Source organism: Parasteatoda tepidariorum, chromosome 1 (assembly GCF_043381705.1).
Source record: "Parasteatoda tepidariorum isolate YZ-2023 chromosome 1, CAS_Ptep_4.0, whole genome shotgun sequence".
NCBI lineage: Eukaryota > Metazoa > Arthropoda > Arachnida > Araneae > Theridiidae > Parasteatoda > Parasteatoda tepidariorum.
In genome coordinates, this window is record NC_092204.1 from 49910570 (window position 1) to 49928548 (window position 17979).

Consider the following 17979-nt stretch of genomic DNA (forward strand, 5'->3'; position numbering starts at 1 on the left):
TATTTTGATCATTTATCCAGAATTATTTATCTTTACTCATTTTTAAATTTGAGGAATATTTATCATGAATAAAGGGTAGGGACAATTTTTACATTATGTAATGTTTCGAGTCAATTCTTAATTCTTTTTAAAAAGATGACATACAGCGACAAATAAAATCATCAATCAACAATTAGCCACTTTTTCAAATCTGTAGGAACGGTATAATTACAATATCAAAACATGCTAAAACCATCTTTTAATAAAATCATTATCACCATTTTGCAAAACCAAATTTTTGTTAGGCATAAATTTTAGAAAAGAAAACAATTATTTCTTCTGTTCTAAATTTTTAGAATTTTCTATTTTCTCGAGTGTTGTAAGATGTTTCTCAAATCATATAAGTAACAAATATGGCTTACATATCTTAAAGAAATTGAAATGTAAAATTCGAAAGAAAAAAAAAAGTTGGGTTTTGTAAAGGAATCCAGATGAATATTATCTACGAATGAAAAAAGTTGTGGAATGCCTTTCATCATTCAATGTCCTGACAAGATTATCACTCATTCAATGAGGTAAATCTTTCTCATTCAATAAGGTAGATGTATGAAAGAGCCTGATATTTTAAAATGAACTTTGCAACAAAGGGAAAAAATGTTGTAAGGATACAAAAACTTTTATTAACTTCAAAAACATATTGAATATTTTAACTTCAAATATTGCATTTTGTTGTATACACTGTGATATTTTAAAACCCTTCTAAAAATTAAAAATAACAGTTCATATTTAATTAAAATTCAGCAAAAATAAATATATGCAGTAATCAATTTAACTTTTTTGTATATTTTTAAGTTTAAATATGAAATATTATGGCATTAATATAAAAAACCATTATTTTAAAATAGAAATGAAAAAAATATGTCTTAAATAAGCCATGGGTTCATTATTTAAGCTGAAAAATGTTAGACAATTTTTTTTAAGATTTTACACTAATTTTAGTAAGCTTTAAATTACTCTGCTGAACCTTCTCTCTGCTGAATCCCACTTTGACAGACACAATCCCTAATTCATTAAACAATTTAATATTAAAAAAACACATATATACCACATTAAACTATATGTATATATTTTAGCATTTAGAAAAACGCCTAATGATACAATTTTTAAGGAAAAATAATTAAATATAAATACAGAAATAAAATCAATACTTTTTAAAACAAGAAAATTTTGACAAAATTCATCCAAGCAAAAACTGAGCTTTTATAGTTATCTGAAAACATTTAAGCTTTTACTATTTTTTGCATCAAAATTAAAAACACAGTAAACCTATTTTTTTTTATTTGTCAGTCTATTCAAGATATTGAACATTTCAAAAAATAAAAACAATATTTCATATTAGAATCATACACTGTAACTGTGTTTACTGTCTCGCAATAATTTCTAACTATTTTATTGAAAAGTATCAGCCCCAGACACTTTTATTTTATATTAGTTTCCAGCTTTGATATTCTGTAGGCTACTTTAACAAATTCAAAGTTTTAGTGATTTAAATTTCACACTAATTATTTCAAAATAAAACTACATCAGAATTATTTTCCTGGGCTATTAAAGTGAACCACTTTATAAGAAATTAAAACTGCAAGACTTAGTTCTACAGCATGACCTACACTAATTTACATCGAATAAGGCTCTTCAGGACGTATACACATAATTAAAACAGTTATATATATATATATATACACATACATAAAAACTGTCTACTATTTCATAAACGGATTAATTGCTACTAAAAAAGTAAGAGATAAATTAATATTGAATATATGTATATATATGGGTCATTCTCACAAAAACAGTCATTTTCATGTCCCCAGTATATTTTATGTTTGTTTTACAGCTTAAGAAGAAAAAAAATTCAGGGAAAGTGTCCTTCAGAATGCAAGCTAACAAAAGAATAAAAATAAAATTATCAATTTTTATTTTTTATTTATTTTAGGTAATTAAAATATACCAATATGTCATTCCCTCACTTGTCCCCACTGCTGATTTAAAAAAAGAAAAAAATTGTTTCTGAAATACAAATTTTTTTTTTACAAATTCGTGTTTTTTATTTCAGAATACTGAAATATAGAATTCAGAAAATCAATTTTAAATTTAATTTCTGATAAAAATATTAACACAGCACTATTTTAAACTTTGTCCCCAGTGTTTCGCGTCATTCCCTCACAACAATGTTCTTATCACCTGCAATCTTCTTAGAATAAAAATATTTTAATAAAAACTTCAGAAGTTAACAACTGGCATCATAGAACAAAATTGCAGTATGTTTCCATCTTCAACTTAAAGAAGCTTTGCTGTGGAATAAATTTGAATGAATCAAACCAGGTAAAATTTTTTACATTTGTCATTCCCTCATGTCATTTTTTAGAGTAAAATAAAATACAACTTCATCGAGAAAGTGGATAATTATATGTTGCTTTCTTGTATGAATATAATTGTATGTGATTGACTTCAGAAATTAATTAGGCCTAACTGTTATTTTTAAATTTTATTGAATTCGTCATTCCCTCACTAGTGTATAAAGTGAGGGAATGACGCTGAAGTGAGGGAATGATTCAAGATGAGTATATTATTAAATTTTTTTTTGTTCAATCGTGCCAGCCAATTTTATTTCCCAAACCTGTAAAAACTATTAAATATATAAGACTAAATTATAATAAATATTAGATATACTTAGTATGTTATCATTTTCAAACTTTAGGTAGATGTAACTTAGATAAAAACATGTATTAAAATAAAATATCATTCCCTCACTATTAGTGTCATTCCCTCACTTTTTAAATAGTGAAAATAATTAATTTACTTATTAATTAATTTGAAAAATAAATTAAAAAATTAATAAATTAATTTATTAAATTAATTAATTTATTTATTAAATTAATTAATTAATTATTATAAATTAATTAATTATAAATTAATTATTTAAAAAATTAATTAATTTAAATATTAAGTATAATTTATAGGATATATACTTTCTTTATAATGTCATTACATATTTCTATTAATAGAAAAAGTTTCAGAGCTTTTTATTCACTTTACTTTTTTGGGATTTTATGAACTGAAAAATGACAGTTTTCGTGAGAATGACCCATATATATAGTCACATTTACACTTAATGTAAAGTGACAAATTAATTTCTAATTTTACTTAAGCCTTTAATTTTTCTTTAAACGTTATTCGTTTTTTCAATTTGGCAATTTTATTTTTAACTTTCTTGTTGACCTTTCTCATGGTCGTTGCGGTCATCGCACTTCCTGTGGGGAAAGTCAACCAACCCCTCTATTCAAATTGATTACAGCTATGGATTTAATTTAAAATAAAGGTTAAGAAAAAATGTAAAAAGAAATCCCTCGATACGGACCGAAGTCCGCATCTCGGAGAATTTAAAAAAAGGTAACCTGCCCGAAGGCTCGAGATAAAGAGAATGTTTTTAAAAAGACTTAAAAATTCCTTAACTGGGGTAGACCAGAAAAACTACGACCAATTAAATTTAAAGAGGCGGAGAGTTTGAAATTTAAGGGAAAGAGATTGGTTAGTTAGCCTCCCTAAAATTAAAAGAAGAAAAAGAAAGGCGTGAATAGAGGGGTTGGTTGACTTTCCCCACAGGAAGTGCGATGACCGCAACGACAATGAGAAAGGTCAACAAGAAAGTTAAAAATAAAATTGCCAAATTGAAAAAAGGAATAACGTTTAAAGAAAAATTAAAGGCTTAAGTAAAATTAGAAATTAATTTGTCACTTTACATTAAGTGTAAATGTGACATATATATATATTTATTTATTTCTATATATATGTAATACAAAAATTATAAATACTTTTGTATTAATAAAACCATTAAAACTCTTTTGTTTTCGTAAAATGTCTTTGGTAAAGAATAGGCGTAGAAATTCTATTTTGGGACTTCAAGGCTGAAAACATACCATTGAATCATAATTCAATTTATATTTCAAAAGAGGAGTTATTTTTAGAATGTTGTCCCTCATTCACTTTCATATTAGGAAACATTAAATGATTTTCCATAATGCGTAGAGTTACAAAGGTACGACTGGAACCTAATTACATCATTCTCTGTTAGTATTTAAGGCGAGACCGATGGTTTTCGCATTTTTCTTGCTGATTAACGTGTTCCATAAAATATCTGCCAGAACCATCCGGAGTTTCGTCCACACCACCTCCCTTGCAGAGTAGGGATGTGAACTGCTATAACCACCAGCCTACCTTTAAATAAACCTTTTGATAACTTATTATGGCTTATGACTGCATTATTAAAGCTGAATACAACAATGATAACAGGGATTTAGCCCTGTTATTAAATATATATACATACATAATAAAACTTTTGTTTCATTAAATTGCAGCTTAAAGTGAAATTATTTTAAAAAATGGCGAGTGTTCACTTTAAAATGTCGGTCTAAAAAAATTATGATCATCTACTCTATTCTATATGCAATAGTGCATGTAAGTAAAAAATAATCCAGATGTACATAAATAAATAAAACTTTTAATGAACAAACATTCAATGTAGTTACAATCTGCTCATGATTTCTCTCTCTTTCAATGAAATAAAAAACATATTTACAATAAGTTCACATTATTCACAACCCTAAAGATGATATTAAAACAGATGAAATAAGACTTTAGGCAAATCTTCTTAAGTATTGTAAGAAAAGAAAAAACAAACAGGAAAATAACTTTTTATTTTTATTTTAAATAATTAAATCTGAAAGTCTGTTAAGTAAGAGAGACAAAAAAAAAATTGGTTATTGTCTTCAGTATCATAATAAGACAAAGTTTTTGACTAGTACACATAACAAACAAGAAATACTTAAATGCCATTTTATGCCCTTAGGTAATTAAGATCTGTAAAATAAACAATTTCAAAGAAATCATTTTATATATTGAATCTAGACAAAGGAACTATTAATATTTATTCAATAATAATACTTAGAACAAGTACATTATATTAAATAATAGTATCCATATATGGTAAGCTTTTAAGAGATTTTCATATACTCATAGTAATAATCTATTTAAAAAAAAGTTGCATATTTTTTATTTTATTTATACAAGAATAAAATTATTCTTATCTAAATAACTGTATGATATATTTTATAAATTTGATAAAGAACTAAAAAATACATATTTTATCAAAAAAAATATATAAATTTTTCATGCACATTCACAAGAAGGAAAGAAGAAAAATACATTTGACCTAATAAATGTCGTATGAAAAACAGAATCACCACTTAAATATTGTAAATTACACTATTTTTATTTTTTAGCTTCAATGGAGAATTTTTTTACATTATTTATCTTATGAAATTCTTTTATTTAGTTTATTTGATGCTTTTTATTTGAATCATATCACATTCGTTAAATTTTCTGTTTTGTGAAATGTACAAATTTGCATTGAGCACTACACTATAAATTTGCTGAATATCTAACTTTTAAATTAATTAAGCAAGCATAATTTTGAAAATATTAAATAATCACAAAAAGCAACAATTAAAAGTTTTCTAAAAACTTTGAATGTCTAAGTGGCAACTCTGCTCCACATTTTTAACCATTTTGAATGGGAAAAATAGATGCAAGTATAATATTCTGCTGTCAATCAACAACTATGAATTCATGTAAAGGCAATATAATACAAAATAATCTGTAAAACAGGACTAATAAAGTGCATATTTTACAAATAGTCATATAATATCATGTACTATTTTCATTGCCCATTGATAAAAAAATTGTATGAAAATTATTTGTTTAATGATAGTCCTTATTTAAAATATTTACAAGTTTCTGTATCATATTACAAGTTTCTGTATTTATAACACAGCTAGTGGTAACTTCTGTTGAAAATTGGTAATTTGATTATGTCACTGGATTGGTTGTTGAATATAAATAATTGAATAACCTGAGAAAAAAATGAAGTCAATGTTAGAAAATGATATCAAATATTGCAACTGAAGTTTTGTAACAAAATAGTACAACTTACCTTGATTTGTACTAGTATTAATTGATGTAGTAGGGCTAATATTGTAACTTGGTTGAGTATAAATGCATTCCTTTTTGCCTGAAATAAAACTTACTATTCTTGCAGCAACAAACAAGTAGTCTCCTAATCTACTTGAACAATAAAATATAGTTATTAAGAATGATACTATATCTTCATTTGTTAAAAAGAAATTTTCAAAATAAAACTAAACTATTAAAATGAAACACAATAAAAATCATATTATATAAATGAACAATTTCACAGATTGGCAGACACTTTGAACAAATTAACAAATTTTTTTTACCAATTTGGGTATATCTGTCATTTTCAAAAAGTGTTTATCTATTCATAATATGCTCTAACAGAATCTAATCAAGCATTTTAATCCATATTAAGTTTTTCCGATACCATATAAATCCGATGTATTAAGTCAACTCCGTATCTTTCATTACAAGATCGCAAATTTCCCATATGCTGTCTATAAGTTGATTATTATTCCCATAGACATCATGTGTCAAATGATATTAGAGGCGGAAAATGTAGATTCACATGTTATTGCAAAATATTTTAAAAAGAATGGAATTTCAAATTCTTTAGATGGAGGTAAAGACAAATTTTAGCAGAATTCAGCACATGAGGATGAAGTAGAATTCATTGCAGAGTGGGATTCATTTGACGACATTGCTAACATTACTGAATCAGACACTGATGTTCTGGATTCTTTAAATGTTAAGCTTTATGGTATGTTTATAAAACCTTTCATTCAGTTATATTTTTGAAATACTCTTGAAAAATTATCTTAACTCTTCTTCTTCATAAATATTTAAGCTAGGTTTACGAAATTTTGTGCGATTGCTGCATATAATAACCAAAATAACAGTTACACATTACAAATTTATCGCTACATTTTTTGTCAGTTTTTATTTTAATACATTTTTGCTACATTTTTTGTCAGTTGTAAAATTTATTGCTACATTTTTTGTCAACCTTCAGAAGTTTTAAACATCATATGAGAAATTGCATAACCTAAACATTTCTAAATTTATAAAATGATTCTATAGTATTTTTTGAAAAATGTAAAAAAATGTATTAGTATAGAAGTGTTTCCATTATTTTTCCACCCCCTGTAAGATTTGCATGAACTCATTTTTTTTTATACTTTAAATTTTTAGTTACTTTGGAGGTGAAAGTGAATTTGCCATGATTCTTTTCTCCTTCAGTATAGCGTCCTCTGAGGAGGGAAGTTAATCGAGCTCTACAAAATCCCTTTTTTCAAAATAGCTATTGATGTTATTTAGTAAACCTAAGTAAAGGAAATTAACTTTTAAACTTGTATACTTTTGTAAATTGAATAGTAAATGCATTTTCTTGTAAACACTGTATAATCTAGTTTAAATTTTAGAATATTTAATAAATATTAAATTCGAAGTTCAATTTATTACTTTACGAAACAAAAAAAAATCTTTTTAGAGAATTATTACTATTTTTTTTTTAGTAAAAAAGTTTTTCTTTTCCTGAAATTGAATAGTAAATGCATTTTCTTGTAAACACTGTATAATCTAGTTTAAATTTTAGAATATTTAATAAATATTAAATTCGAAGTTCAATTTATTACTTTACGAAACAAAAAAAATCTTTTTAGAGAATTATAACTATTTTTTTTTTAGTAAAAAAGTTTTTCTTTNTCATGAATTTCATGGACATTGTTTAGCCCTGCTAATTTTGGGGATTAGGAAGAAGAAGAAAATGAATATTTCTAAACAGAGCATAAATATTGATAAATGCTTACCTTCTCTCAGCACGACGGCAGATAGTTCTAGAAACATGTAAAGCGCAACTACTTTGACCACCAGACTGTAAAATAAAATATTTAAAATTATAATTAGTTTGAACAGATATAAATTACTTTATCAAAGATAAAAAAAAAAATAATGACATTACTGGAAGGAGAATAGCGTTTGCCTTAGGTAGCCTTGCTTCATGATTCGTTATCAAATCTTCAAGATGTTTGACATGAGTTTCAGGGAACTGACTATTCACTAAAATAAATAAGGAAATAGGGATAATAAGTTTCAGGAATAGGTATAATAAAACATGAGTTTAAGGGAACTGACTATTCACTAAAATAAATAAGAAAATAGGGATAATAAGTTTCAGGAATAGGTATAATAAAACATGAGTTTCAGGGAATTGACTATTCACTAAAATGAATAAGGAAATAGGTATAATAACATACAAGTATTTTTTAAAGCTGTTTGTAATTCCTAATAATAGGTCTTGTAGAGAGCCAAAGAAAAATTCAGGGAGAAAAAACAAGAACAAATACCAGTCTACTTTTAAAATGGGCAAATAATAAACTAAAAAAATTACAATTTGCTCCACTGAAGTATAATAAAAGCAAATTTTATTGTGAAAGAATAATAAAATATCTATTTATTGTTTCAGAATTATTATTTTAATTTTCCAATAAAATTTTATTCATGTAGTATTGAATAACTTATAGAAAAATAAATAATAAAATTAACTGAATAATATATAAAAGTAGAAGAAAAAAAGTAGTAGAAAAATATTATAGTACTGTTGCATTAAAAAAAAAAAAAAACTAGTGTCGGTTAATATTCTGCCATATCAATATTTAATTAAAATTTACAATGTAGTTCAAGATTTTCTTAATCAAATAGTTTTGAAGTTAGGTTCCAATAATATCAAAATAAAAACACTGTGCATATAGTACATCTTTAACAATTGAAGTAGTGAAAGAGAAATCATAAATTGTTAATCACTTAAAAAAAAAAAAGAATTTTTTTTAAGTATATATGATTTACAAAAGTATATATTTCACAAAAAACATAAAATAGGATTGCAAAGGAAGTGCTTTACACAGCACTAATGATTGTCCTTCACCAATACTAAAAAAAAATTTACAGAATGTTCATAAATTATGAACATAAACAACCCCATGGCAGAATCGCAGCGACACGGCAACATTGTCGCAGAATGTTACAGAGTTCTTGCAGAAAGAATTTCCCTTTAGAAAGTAAAAAATTTTGGTTTTCTTTTCTGCAAAAATTTCCGAATTTGTTTTCCCTCTAAAATTACATTTGAAAGATGCCTTTTTCGTGCATCGGTGGGAAAAGAAATGTTCTTAATTTTTCGACTTCTATTTGAGAAGAATGAAAAACTAAGAATATTGAAGCAAAAAATTTCCTTCTGCAGAAATGTTTGAAAGATTTTTTTCCCTCCACAATTATACTCCAGAGATACTTTTTTCACGTATCAGAGGGGAAGAAATGCTCCTGATTTTTTTAAATTCCCTTTTCGAAAAAATAAAATTTTCGTTTTCTTTTCTTTCACTGATTTTTAATTATTATTTTTTTATGTGATGATGATGATTTAATAAATGTGAAATAAGTAGTGTGTTTTCCTCTTACGAAATGTGAGAATATCGCCCAGGATATTAAAATAAAAAAATATTACATATTCATTTAAAAAAAAATACATACAATTTTACTATATCCAAATAGGCTTTTCTTATAAATACAGCGTTTCTGTTACTCTAAATTTAACTAATAACATGTATATTAGTTATTCTTAAAAGTATCTTGCAGAAAGATATTAGTGCTAGAGAGGTTTGTCAATGAAAGTCCAAAGATATTCTGCCACAGGGATAAACACTAAGATTTTTTTAATAGGATCTGGATCACTACAAAAGTTTCAAAAAAGACTAAGAACAGAAGCTGTAAAAAAAATTCAGTAGCAGAAATAGAAAAAAAGTTTAGTAAAAGTATTAGAAAAGTTTCAAAAATAGCTTAAAAGAATAATGATTGCTTTGAGGCTTTTTATAATAGTTTAATGCAAGTATTCATTGATAAATACTATGTTAATATTCCAAATTGATCAAGAAACTATTCAGAAATAGCATTTTTCAAAAAAATAAAGAAATATTTTCACATTTTCCTTGGTAGATTGAAACAATATGATCTAACTTACAATGTTCTTAAATCTTGTTATTTTAGTGTTTCCAAAATGCTTCACTAAGCTCTTAAATAAATAAGTACAAATATAAGGACATTAAATAAATAAGAACTTAATAAGGACAAATAAAAAAAGTTATGTATAAGTCTGTGAATTTGCAATGTAATTATAAAAACACAATTTAATACAGGAATTTTGTTCCTTGTTATAACCGAAACTCATATTTGGCAAATCTCTCCCATTAGAAATAATCTCCATTTTCTATACTTAAATGTATAAAAATATGTAACACTTCCACACTTGCTAATTTCCAAGAAGAAAAAAAACGAATGTTCAAAACAATAAATGAACTGACCACAGCTATGATATTAGTTTTTAGTTATTTACCTCTATGAAATTCAGAACAGCTTCCTTGAGGTGTACCAACATGTATTACCATATCTTGAAGTACACACTGAACCTGTAAAAGTGAATGTTTCATCGAAGGAAATAAAAATTTTTTAAAATGAATAAAACACAATGAAAACGTTTTTAAAAATATACTTATCAAATTAAAATCAGTTGTTTCTTTCATATATATAAAAAAAGATACGAAACTTTACAATATTATCTTGCTAAGAAATAATGTAAAGATTCCTTCGATTATTGAAATTAAATAAAAATGCAGTTAAAAAGAATAACAAATTATGTGCAAGTAATTAAATGAAATAAAAGATTTATGAAAAAAAAAACACATACTTCTATTAGCTGTGAGGATATATCTGTGCAAAACACGGGTAATAATTCTTTAGCATAGCCTATAGAACTAGATAACTCTTCAATAGTTCCAAGAGCTTCAAAAACTGCATCATCTTTATATTTTCGCATTCCACTGAAAGTAGAAGCCACTCCTAGAATTAGATATAAATAAAAGATGTATAAAATAAACTAACAGTAAAGAGCATTAAAAGATATATAAAAATTTTCGCTCAGTAATTAATAACAAATGCAATTAAAAAATTTTCTTTATATTTTCACTTTACCATTACTCTTCAATTAAAAATAATGACAATTTAATATACCTATATCTGGATTCCAATTAAATTTCCTTTAACGTGTTACAGGTTAAGAAATGAATTTTATTTAGACGCTCTTTCTCTTTCATTAAATTACAAATAAAGTTTTTTTAAAAAAAAAAAACTTTTAAGCACATACATTTAGAAAATTTAACACATACATTCATTTAGAACATTTTAGAAAAATGATTAAGCTCTTAACGAGGATAGCAATTGTGTTGTTTTATGCCAAAATTGAAGTTTTTCAGTGCAGCATAATTCAGTTTAATGAGAGTGATTAGAAGTATGTACTGCAAATAGCTATGTGCTCTAATGTCTGAAGATTAAAAGAAGCATGACCTACCTTAAAATTTTTAATTAATTTCAAAATTATAATTTTTTTTGATGAAAATGAGAATTTTTTTTCTTCTTTTTTTTTAATGATGATATAAATAGATTTATATGTGGACGTTTGTTTTCCGGTACAATTCTAAACACTTTTCAAAAATCAAATGATTTTTCTAATAAAAAAATACATTGAGCAAAAAGTGACCCATTTAAATGATAAAAATCTTAGATTTCTGACATAATTTTTATCAAGTAGAAAATCATATGGGGGGAAAAAAATCATATTGAGGTATAAAAAGTTGATAGATTAAGAAGTTTTATCCATGAAACATTAGAACAAATGGATATGAAATTCTTGTTGTTAGAAAAAAACTTTTCAAATTAATTTTATTTTAAATTAATTATTATTAAGTAAACAAATATTGACTTAAAACAATTTTAAAATAACATTCCAATTATAAAATAAAAAAAGGAAAGAGAACAAACCATTATCTCCTTTTCTAGTAAAAATGTTTGGTTCTAATTCTGCATAGTTAGGGACTTCACCATCATCTTTCTTAGGCAGAGTCTTACTACTATGAATGATTAGTGGCCTTCTGTAATCTTCATCATCAGAAATAAAGTGTTCTTCATTTTCTTCTTCTTGTTTATCAGTTTCATTGACTTTTCTTTTCTTAGCTAAGGATTATTTATAATTAAGGATTATTTATAAATTTAATAACAATTTGGATTAATTTTTACAATATTTCAAAGCTTTTGAAATACTAGCAGGGCTGTATCAAGCAAATAAATTGCATTCGCAACCAAGTTCAACATTTCTTGCCATACAATCATTAAATCTGATAGTTATGTGGAAAAATAGCAGAAAACCAAAAAGGAATAATAATTATATTTGGCTTGATGTAAATGCAACATATATGTTCAGCAAAACAATATTGCATTAAAGCTATACATTGTTACATCGCTGGGCCTTGCATTAAAAGCCAGACATCATAAAGTATGTGAATGCATAATCAAATATTTTCTAAATGAAGAAAAACATGTATTTATATTAAGGCAGTGTTTCTTAGCCTTTTTGATATAATGGACCCCTTTTAAAAAATTTTAAGAAGTCACGGACGACCCCCCTGTGAAAAAAGTAATTGCAAAAAACATCAATTATTAGAAAACATTTAATTTTATTATTTTAATAGTATACAAAATTTTTTAAATTAACATTTTTAATGTGAAGGCTGCTGCTGCTTTTCCTTAATTAATAAATTTAATTGGGGGATGGTTTTCGACAAATCAACGTGTATATCATGTTCAACATTCAATCGATTTCGATGTTATATTTTTATTGTCACAAGTGTGAAAAAGTCCCGCTTCGCATATGTTATATTTTTATTGTCACAGTCCCACTTCGCAAAGACTGTAGCAAACGGAATTATAGCTGCCCTAGTTCGCTTTACAAGAAATGGGTAGGCTTCCAAACGTTTTAAAAATTAGGAGTAGTCAGCGGACCCCCAAAATATAACTCGTGGACCCCTTAGGGGTTCATGAACCACAGGTTAAGAAACTCTGTATTAAGGTATTAAATCTCTGGAACCAGGTTAAAATATTATTTCAACCTGGAGCAGGTAATGTTGTTTTCCCTAAATCCCTTACATTAATTATTTATTCTCTGTCTTCAAGTTCTCTTTTTCCCTCTCTGACGTACAGGTGCGCGGCGAATGGCCAGTAGCTATAACTGTGATGAAACAATGTCGTCATCCAACCTGTTTGACGTGGTCAAGTGGCGCGTGATATACGGAGGGAGAGTTCTTTTCTCTCTTCGCTTTTTCTGGGAGCTGTTTGCAGCAGGTACCTGCCGGGGATCAAATCGCGTGACTCGCGGAGTCCCTATTTTCTTGATGGCCGCCCGATGGATATAACGATAAGTTTTATTATTCTTTTTCATATTTTTTTCTTTTAACGTCAATTTTATTAATGATTAATTTTATCCATTGAATCTGCAGGATCCTATCGAGATAATTAATCCTAATTATCTAACTTAACTTCATGGTAGTCATGCCACGTGTCTGCGTTAACTAACTTATCAATAAAATGAAAACTTAATTTCTTTTTTATTATTATTCCTGCTCCAGAGAATATTTTTTATTGTATTAAAATGTTTATTAATGGTTTGACTTCATTGTCGTGTTTAAGATAATATGTTGAACCACATGTCGTGGAATATTGTACTAAATTGTTTGAGCTGAACATGATTAATATGCTTATCAATAAATAGTGTAATTTTGTATGAACTTAACTCTTATTATTAAGCAGTTATTAATTGATTCATTTTAGGCAATTACTGATGATTTTAGTGGTATTTAGTTACATAATTGAATATATTTTCCTGACAGGCTCGGACCTGACTCTAGATTAGATTTAATAATTCAATCATGATAAATGCATAGATGCCTTTGATTGCATGGAGACTTTAAAATGTTTAATCAATATAAATAATTTTAATAGAAAATTTTAGCCTTGATGTAATTAGATTTAAGTATTAGTGAAGCACGTGTCGATTTAGAAGTGACCTGGAATAGTAAATTGTTAGTCCTATTTTTCTGAATTAATTTCATATCTAAATTAACGAAACAATTTAATTTTAATAAGTAATAATCAAGGAAAATTAATTATTTATCTTCGTTAAAATAGAAATGTAAAATCACAGCACAACTCACTATAACGAGATAGATATTTTTAAGATACTGTTGTACGTCCCCCAAATCGAATACAACAGCATCAATATACTTCAATTAGATCAGAAATGGTTTAAAAATAAGAGAAAGTATATATTTGATAAACATATTCCAAATTAAATGGTTTTTAAAAAAAATAAAAAAAAGTAAGAGTAACTTTGGCTTATGAAAATATTTCTGAGTGGCAAATAATCTTGGTTTGGTTTCTTACAAATGAAGCTACAGTGGAAAGCGCCATATCCAGAATCGTCAGGAGTTCAACAAGCCCGGGAAATAGAATTTTCCGGATAATAGGACTTTAAGGTAATTCTTATTCAATAAAAAATAACGAATAGTTGATGATTAATGTCAATTTCAATCAACAACAAATAAATCTGTGTGGTTGCATTATTTTTCGCAGCTTTCGTTACAGAGATCCAAATAGTTTCCAAAATCTTGATATTTTAACATCACATTATGACATACTGTAGATTCCGAATCACCTATTTCCATTAATAAATATATCAAGATCCACTTGTTTAGGGACTATTCCACTGTGCGTCAGCAGGTTTTGATGATCGTTTTTTGGGTAGTAATTAAAACGGATTTTCACTTGGTTTTTAAAATCTCAATGGTTTACTACACTATTATTTTATTTGGCTAACTTCAAATCGTCCATTTCAAACTCAATTATTGACGATTTATACGTAATCCTACTTGGATTTACAATTGCATTTTTGTGAGTTATTGCTACGGATTTGCATAGTTTTTTTTAATTCTGCATTATCATACGCAGAAAATTTTAAATCTCACATCAGCGCAAAAAAAATCACAGCTGTTTTCCGGAAGGGTCTCTTTTCCTGACGCTTTTTAACAATCCAAATAAACAAAACTCCTTTCCCTTTTCAAATTTTCTATTTTTTATGCTTGATTAGATCCACAATTTTTTCAAAATAGTAAATGTTTGAACACTCTGAAATTAAGTGGGTGTTTCTTGGTTGTAATAACCCTTTTATGGGAGATGTGAAAAAAAATAAATTTAAAAATTTGCACTGTAGGTAAATTCCAGACTCCATTTTAAAGATATCCATTTTTTTAATGTTAAAGCGGAAATCGGACTTAAAACGAACAAAAATAGGCAGTATCGAAAAAATATAAATAAGCAAAATTAGCGGATGATTCTCAATCATGCATAAATTTTTTATCATATCGCAAGCATAAAAAAAAATGCAAAGGGAATAGTTTTGTTTATTTGGATTGTTAAAAAGTGCCTGGAAAAGAGACCCGTCCAGAAAACAGATACGATTTTTTTTCGTACGTGAAGGAGAATGTTCTTCATATTATAGCAGAAATGGAGTATCCTTATTCCTGCACACTTCTTTTTTCAATATATCACAAATGCAAAAAAAAGAAAGATGTTTTTTGAAAAGGGAAAATAATTTTGCAGATTTTTATTGTTAAAAAGTGTCCAGAAAAGAAACCCTTTCCGGTAAACGGATGTCAGGATACAGAAATTCATCTTGGTAGTTTTTCAAATATATAAGGAAAAAAAAACATTATTAATCAATGTAGGAAGTTCCCACAGTATCTAAGCTTTTTTAAAACATTTATAAACAATAAAGATGAAAATATTATATAAGGATAGTATTTACATAAATAATTGCAATGTATAAAATTTTTAAAACTTCTCGAGTTCTCAACCTCTTAAGCAAAACTTTCATGCATCTGGATCTCTCATGCAATACAACTTTTCCTTATAGGTCATTTCTTTTTTAAAATTTAAACTATAATTTTAAACAAAGATAATTATATTTTCTGAGTTTACAATTTTCTTAGGATGTGCTAAATGCATGAGTGTCTTTGCCTTTAAGACTAACAACATTAGTAACATATTAAAAACAATGAATTTAAATTTTAAAAATTTGCATTGCCAAATGGACAATGTTGAGAACAAAAAACAATGCATGTACAAATAAATGTAATAATAATAAAGAAAAGATAAATACTACATTCTTCCACGCTGATGGTGCAATAATGATTAAACTGTGAATAAAATAATCAGAAGATAATATAAAACTTTTAAATTATTTTAAGAAGTAGCAGGCAAAGTGCAAATAAAAAACCTCATTATTTTGTACTTAATCAATTCCATCTCCCAAAAAAACAAATACTATCAAATAAATGCTTTCGATTTCTAAGAATTGAAAAATAAAAAATCTTAAACAATTTTTTTCCTGATTAAATAAAAAGATTGCATCATAGATAAATTTAATTTAGTACAACTAAACATTATAACCAAACTTAAAAATATAAATCAAATACTTTTCATTACCAGAAGATATCATTTGTTGCAAAGTAATATCATTATCTTGATCACTGTTACTATTTGAATCATAATCCCGATCTATTGAAAATTTGGTACTCTCATCATCATCTTGTTCTTTGGTGTCACTTTGTTTATTTGCTGAAATAGTTTAATATTTTAAGAGAATATGCAAGTAAAAATATTGATCTTAAATAAAGTTAAAGTTTTGTAATAAAAAAACATCTCTCAATTTAAAGTTTCACAAATGTTAGTCACTAAGACTCAATGAACGTTCCTTACAAACTTACAATGGAAATGTCTCATTAAACAATGAAATATTTGTATGAGAATCTCACTTGAAACTCGCGATGATATCTAACAAAATATATTAAAGAAATCGAATTTAATTTACTTTGGGCTTTTTGTATTTGCTAAATTGTAGAAGTGGGCAAAGACTTTTTATTTATTAATTAGACTTTTATGTATAAAAAACAACTGAAGTTTAGATTTATGTATACACCAGGCATTTAAATAAGTATTTATACAAAACCGTACTTTTGACACATTATATCTAATTAACTATCGTAAAATATTCATAAATGATTCAACATAAAAAAATACAATATATCATTTGTCTATCACAGATAGCAAATTTTAGTTCATTATCCTTTTTTGCCCCCAATATAACCATTAAAAACATAATGTAAAATTCCCTAATAATTTAAAATCATGTAGTAACAATCATAAGAGTTTTATGCTTTTATCACAATTATTAAACTTTTTTATACCAAATCCCTCCACCATTACCCTCCCTACTAGTCATACCTACTCCGGATTGGTTTGGATAATTCAGTGTGAAAATACAATAACACTAACAATATCCTACTTTCTAGATAGATGTGTTTAAAATTCTTTTTCTTCAGAAAATTAAAAATGATTGTTAATGCTCACTTTGAAGGAAAGAGCAAATTTCTGATTATTATATCTGACTTGAACAAAAAAAAATTTTTTTAATAAATAAAAAATAAAATAAATTTAAAAGAACAAACAAACAGAGATTGGTACTTTGTGTCCTGTCAATCAGGGTTGGCAAAAATCATGATTTAAAAAAAAGGATTTTACAAATTTTTTTTACATGTTTTTACATTTATCAACCAAATTATCTTATAGGATATATTAATAATATACTTAATATTATTTAACACTTGGGCATTAGTCCCAGCTTAATTTGAACTTTGAGATGCAGGCCTTCCAGCATCAAAAAATATTTTTCCAGGTTATTGAATGAAATAAGAAACTTTCTGTACAATTTTATGCAGGGGTAAAACGTTTGAGGGGTTAAAAATAATATTATTAGCAAAATAGTCAATATTTTTTAATAAAATGGTTAAATTTCTTATTTGATTATTGCAAACTACAGTGAATTCACGATAACTCGAATGTGATAGGACTGACGAAAAACTTCGACATATCGGAAGTTCGACTTACCGTTAGTTTCGGTTTTGGACTTTCAAAATATTGTCGGATTATTTAATTAATGCTTATTAATTACAAATCTTCTAAATGCTTACAATATTTAAG

At 26.3% G+C, this 17979-nt stretch overlaps 1 protein-coding gene across 2 annotated transcripts in view; it reads right to left on the reverse strand.

Annotated features, from left to right (window-relative positions):
• Positions 1-4517: 4517 nt before the first annotated feature.
• LOC107438733 (uncharacterized) overlaps positions 4518-17979 on the reverse strand; it is a 27449-nt gene continuing 13987 nt past the window's right edge. For both annotated transcript variants that reach the window (XM_043047251.2, XM_043047265.2), the window contains exons 4-11: positions 16426-16557; positions 11872-12063; positions 10742-10893; positions 10391-10463; positions 7970-8067; positions 7818-7882; positions 6029-6193; positions 4518-5947 (exon numbers count right to left, since the gene is read on the reverse strand). In XM_043047251.2, coding sequence (XP_042903185.2) covers positions 6157-6193; positions 7818-7882; positions 7970-8067; positions 10391-10463; positions 10742-10893; positions 11872-12063; positions 16426-16557 — 749 coding nt within the window. In that variant the 3' untranslated portion in view covers positions 4518-5947; positions 6029-6156. The remainder of the gene's footprint in view (positions 5948-6028; positions 6194-7817; positions 7883-7969; positions 8068-10390; positions 10464-10741; positions 10894-11871; positions 12064-16425; positions 16558-17979) is intronic.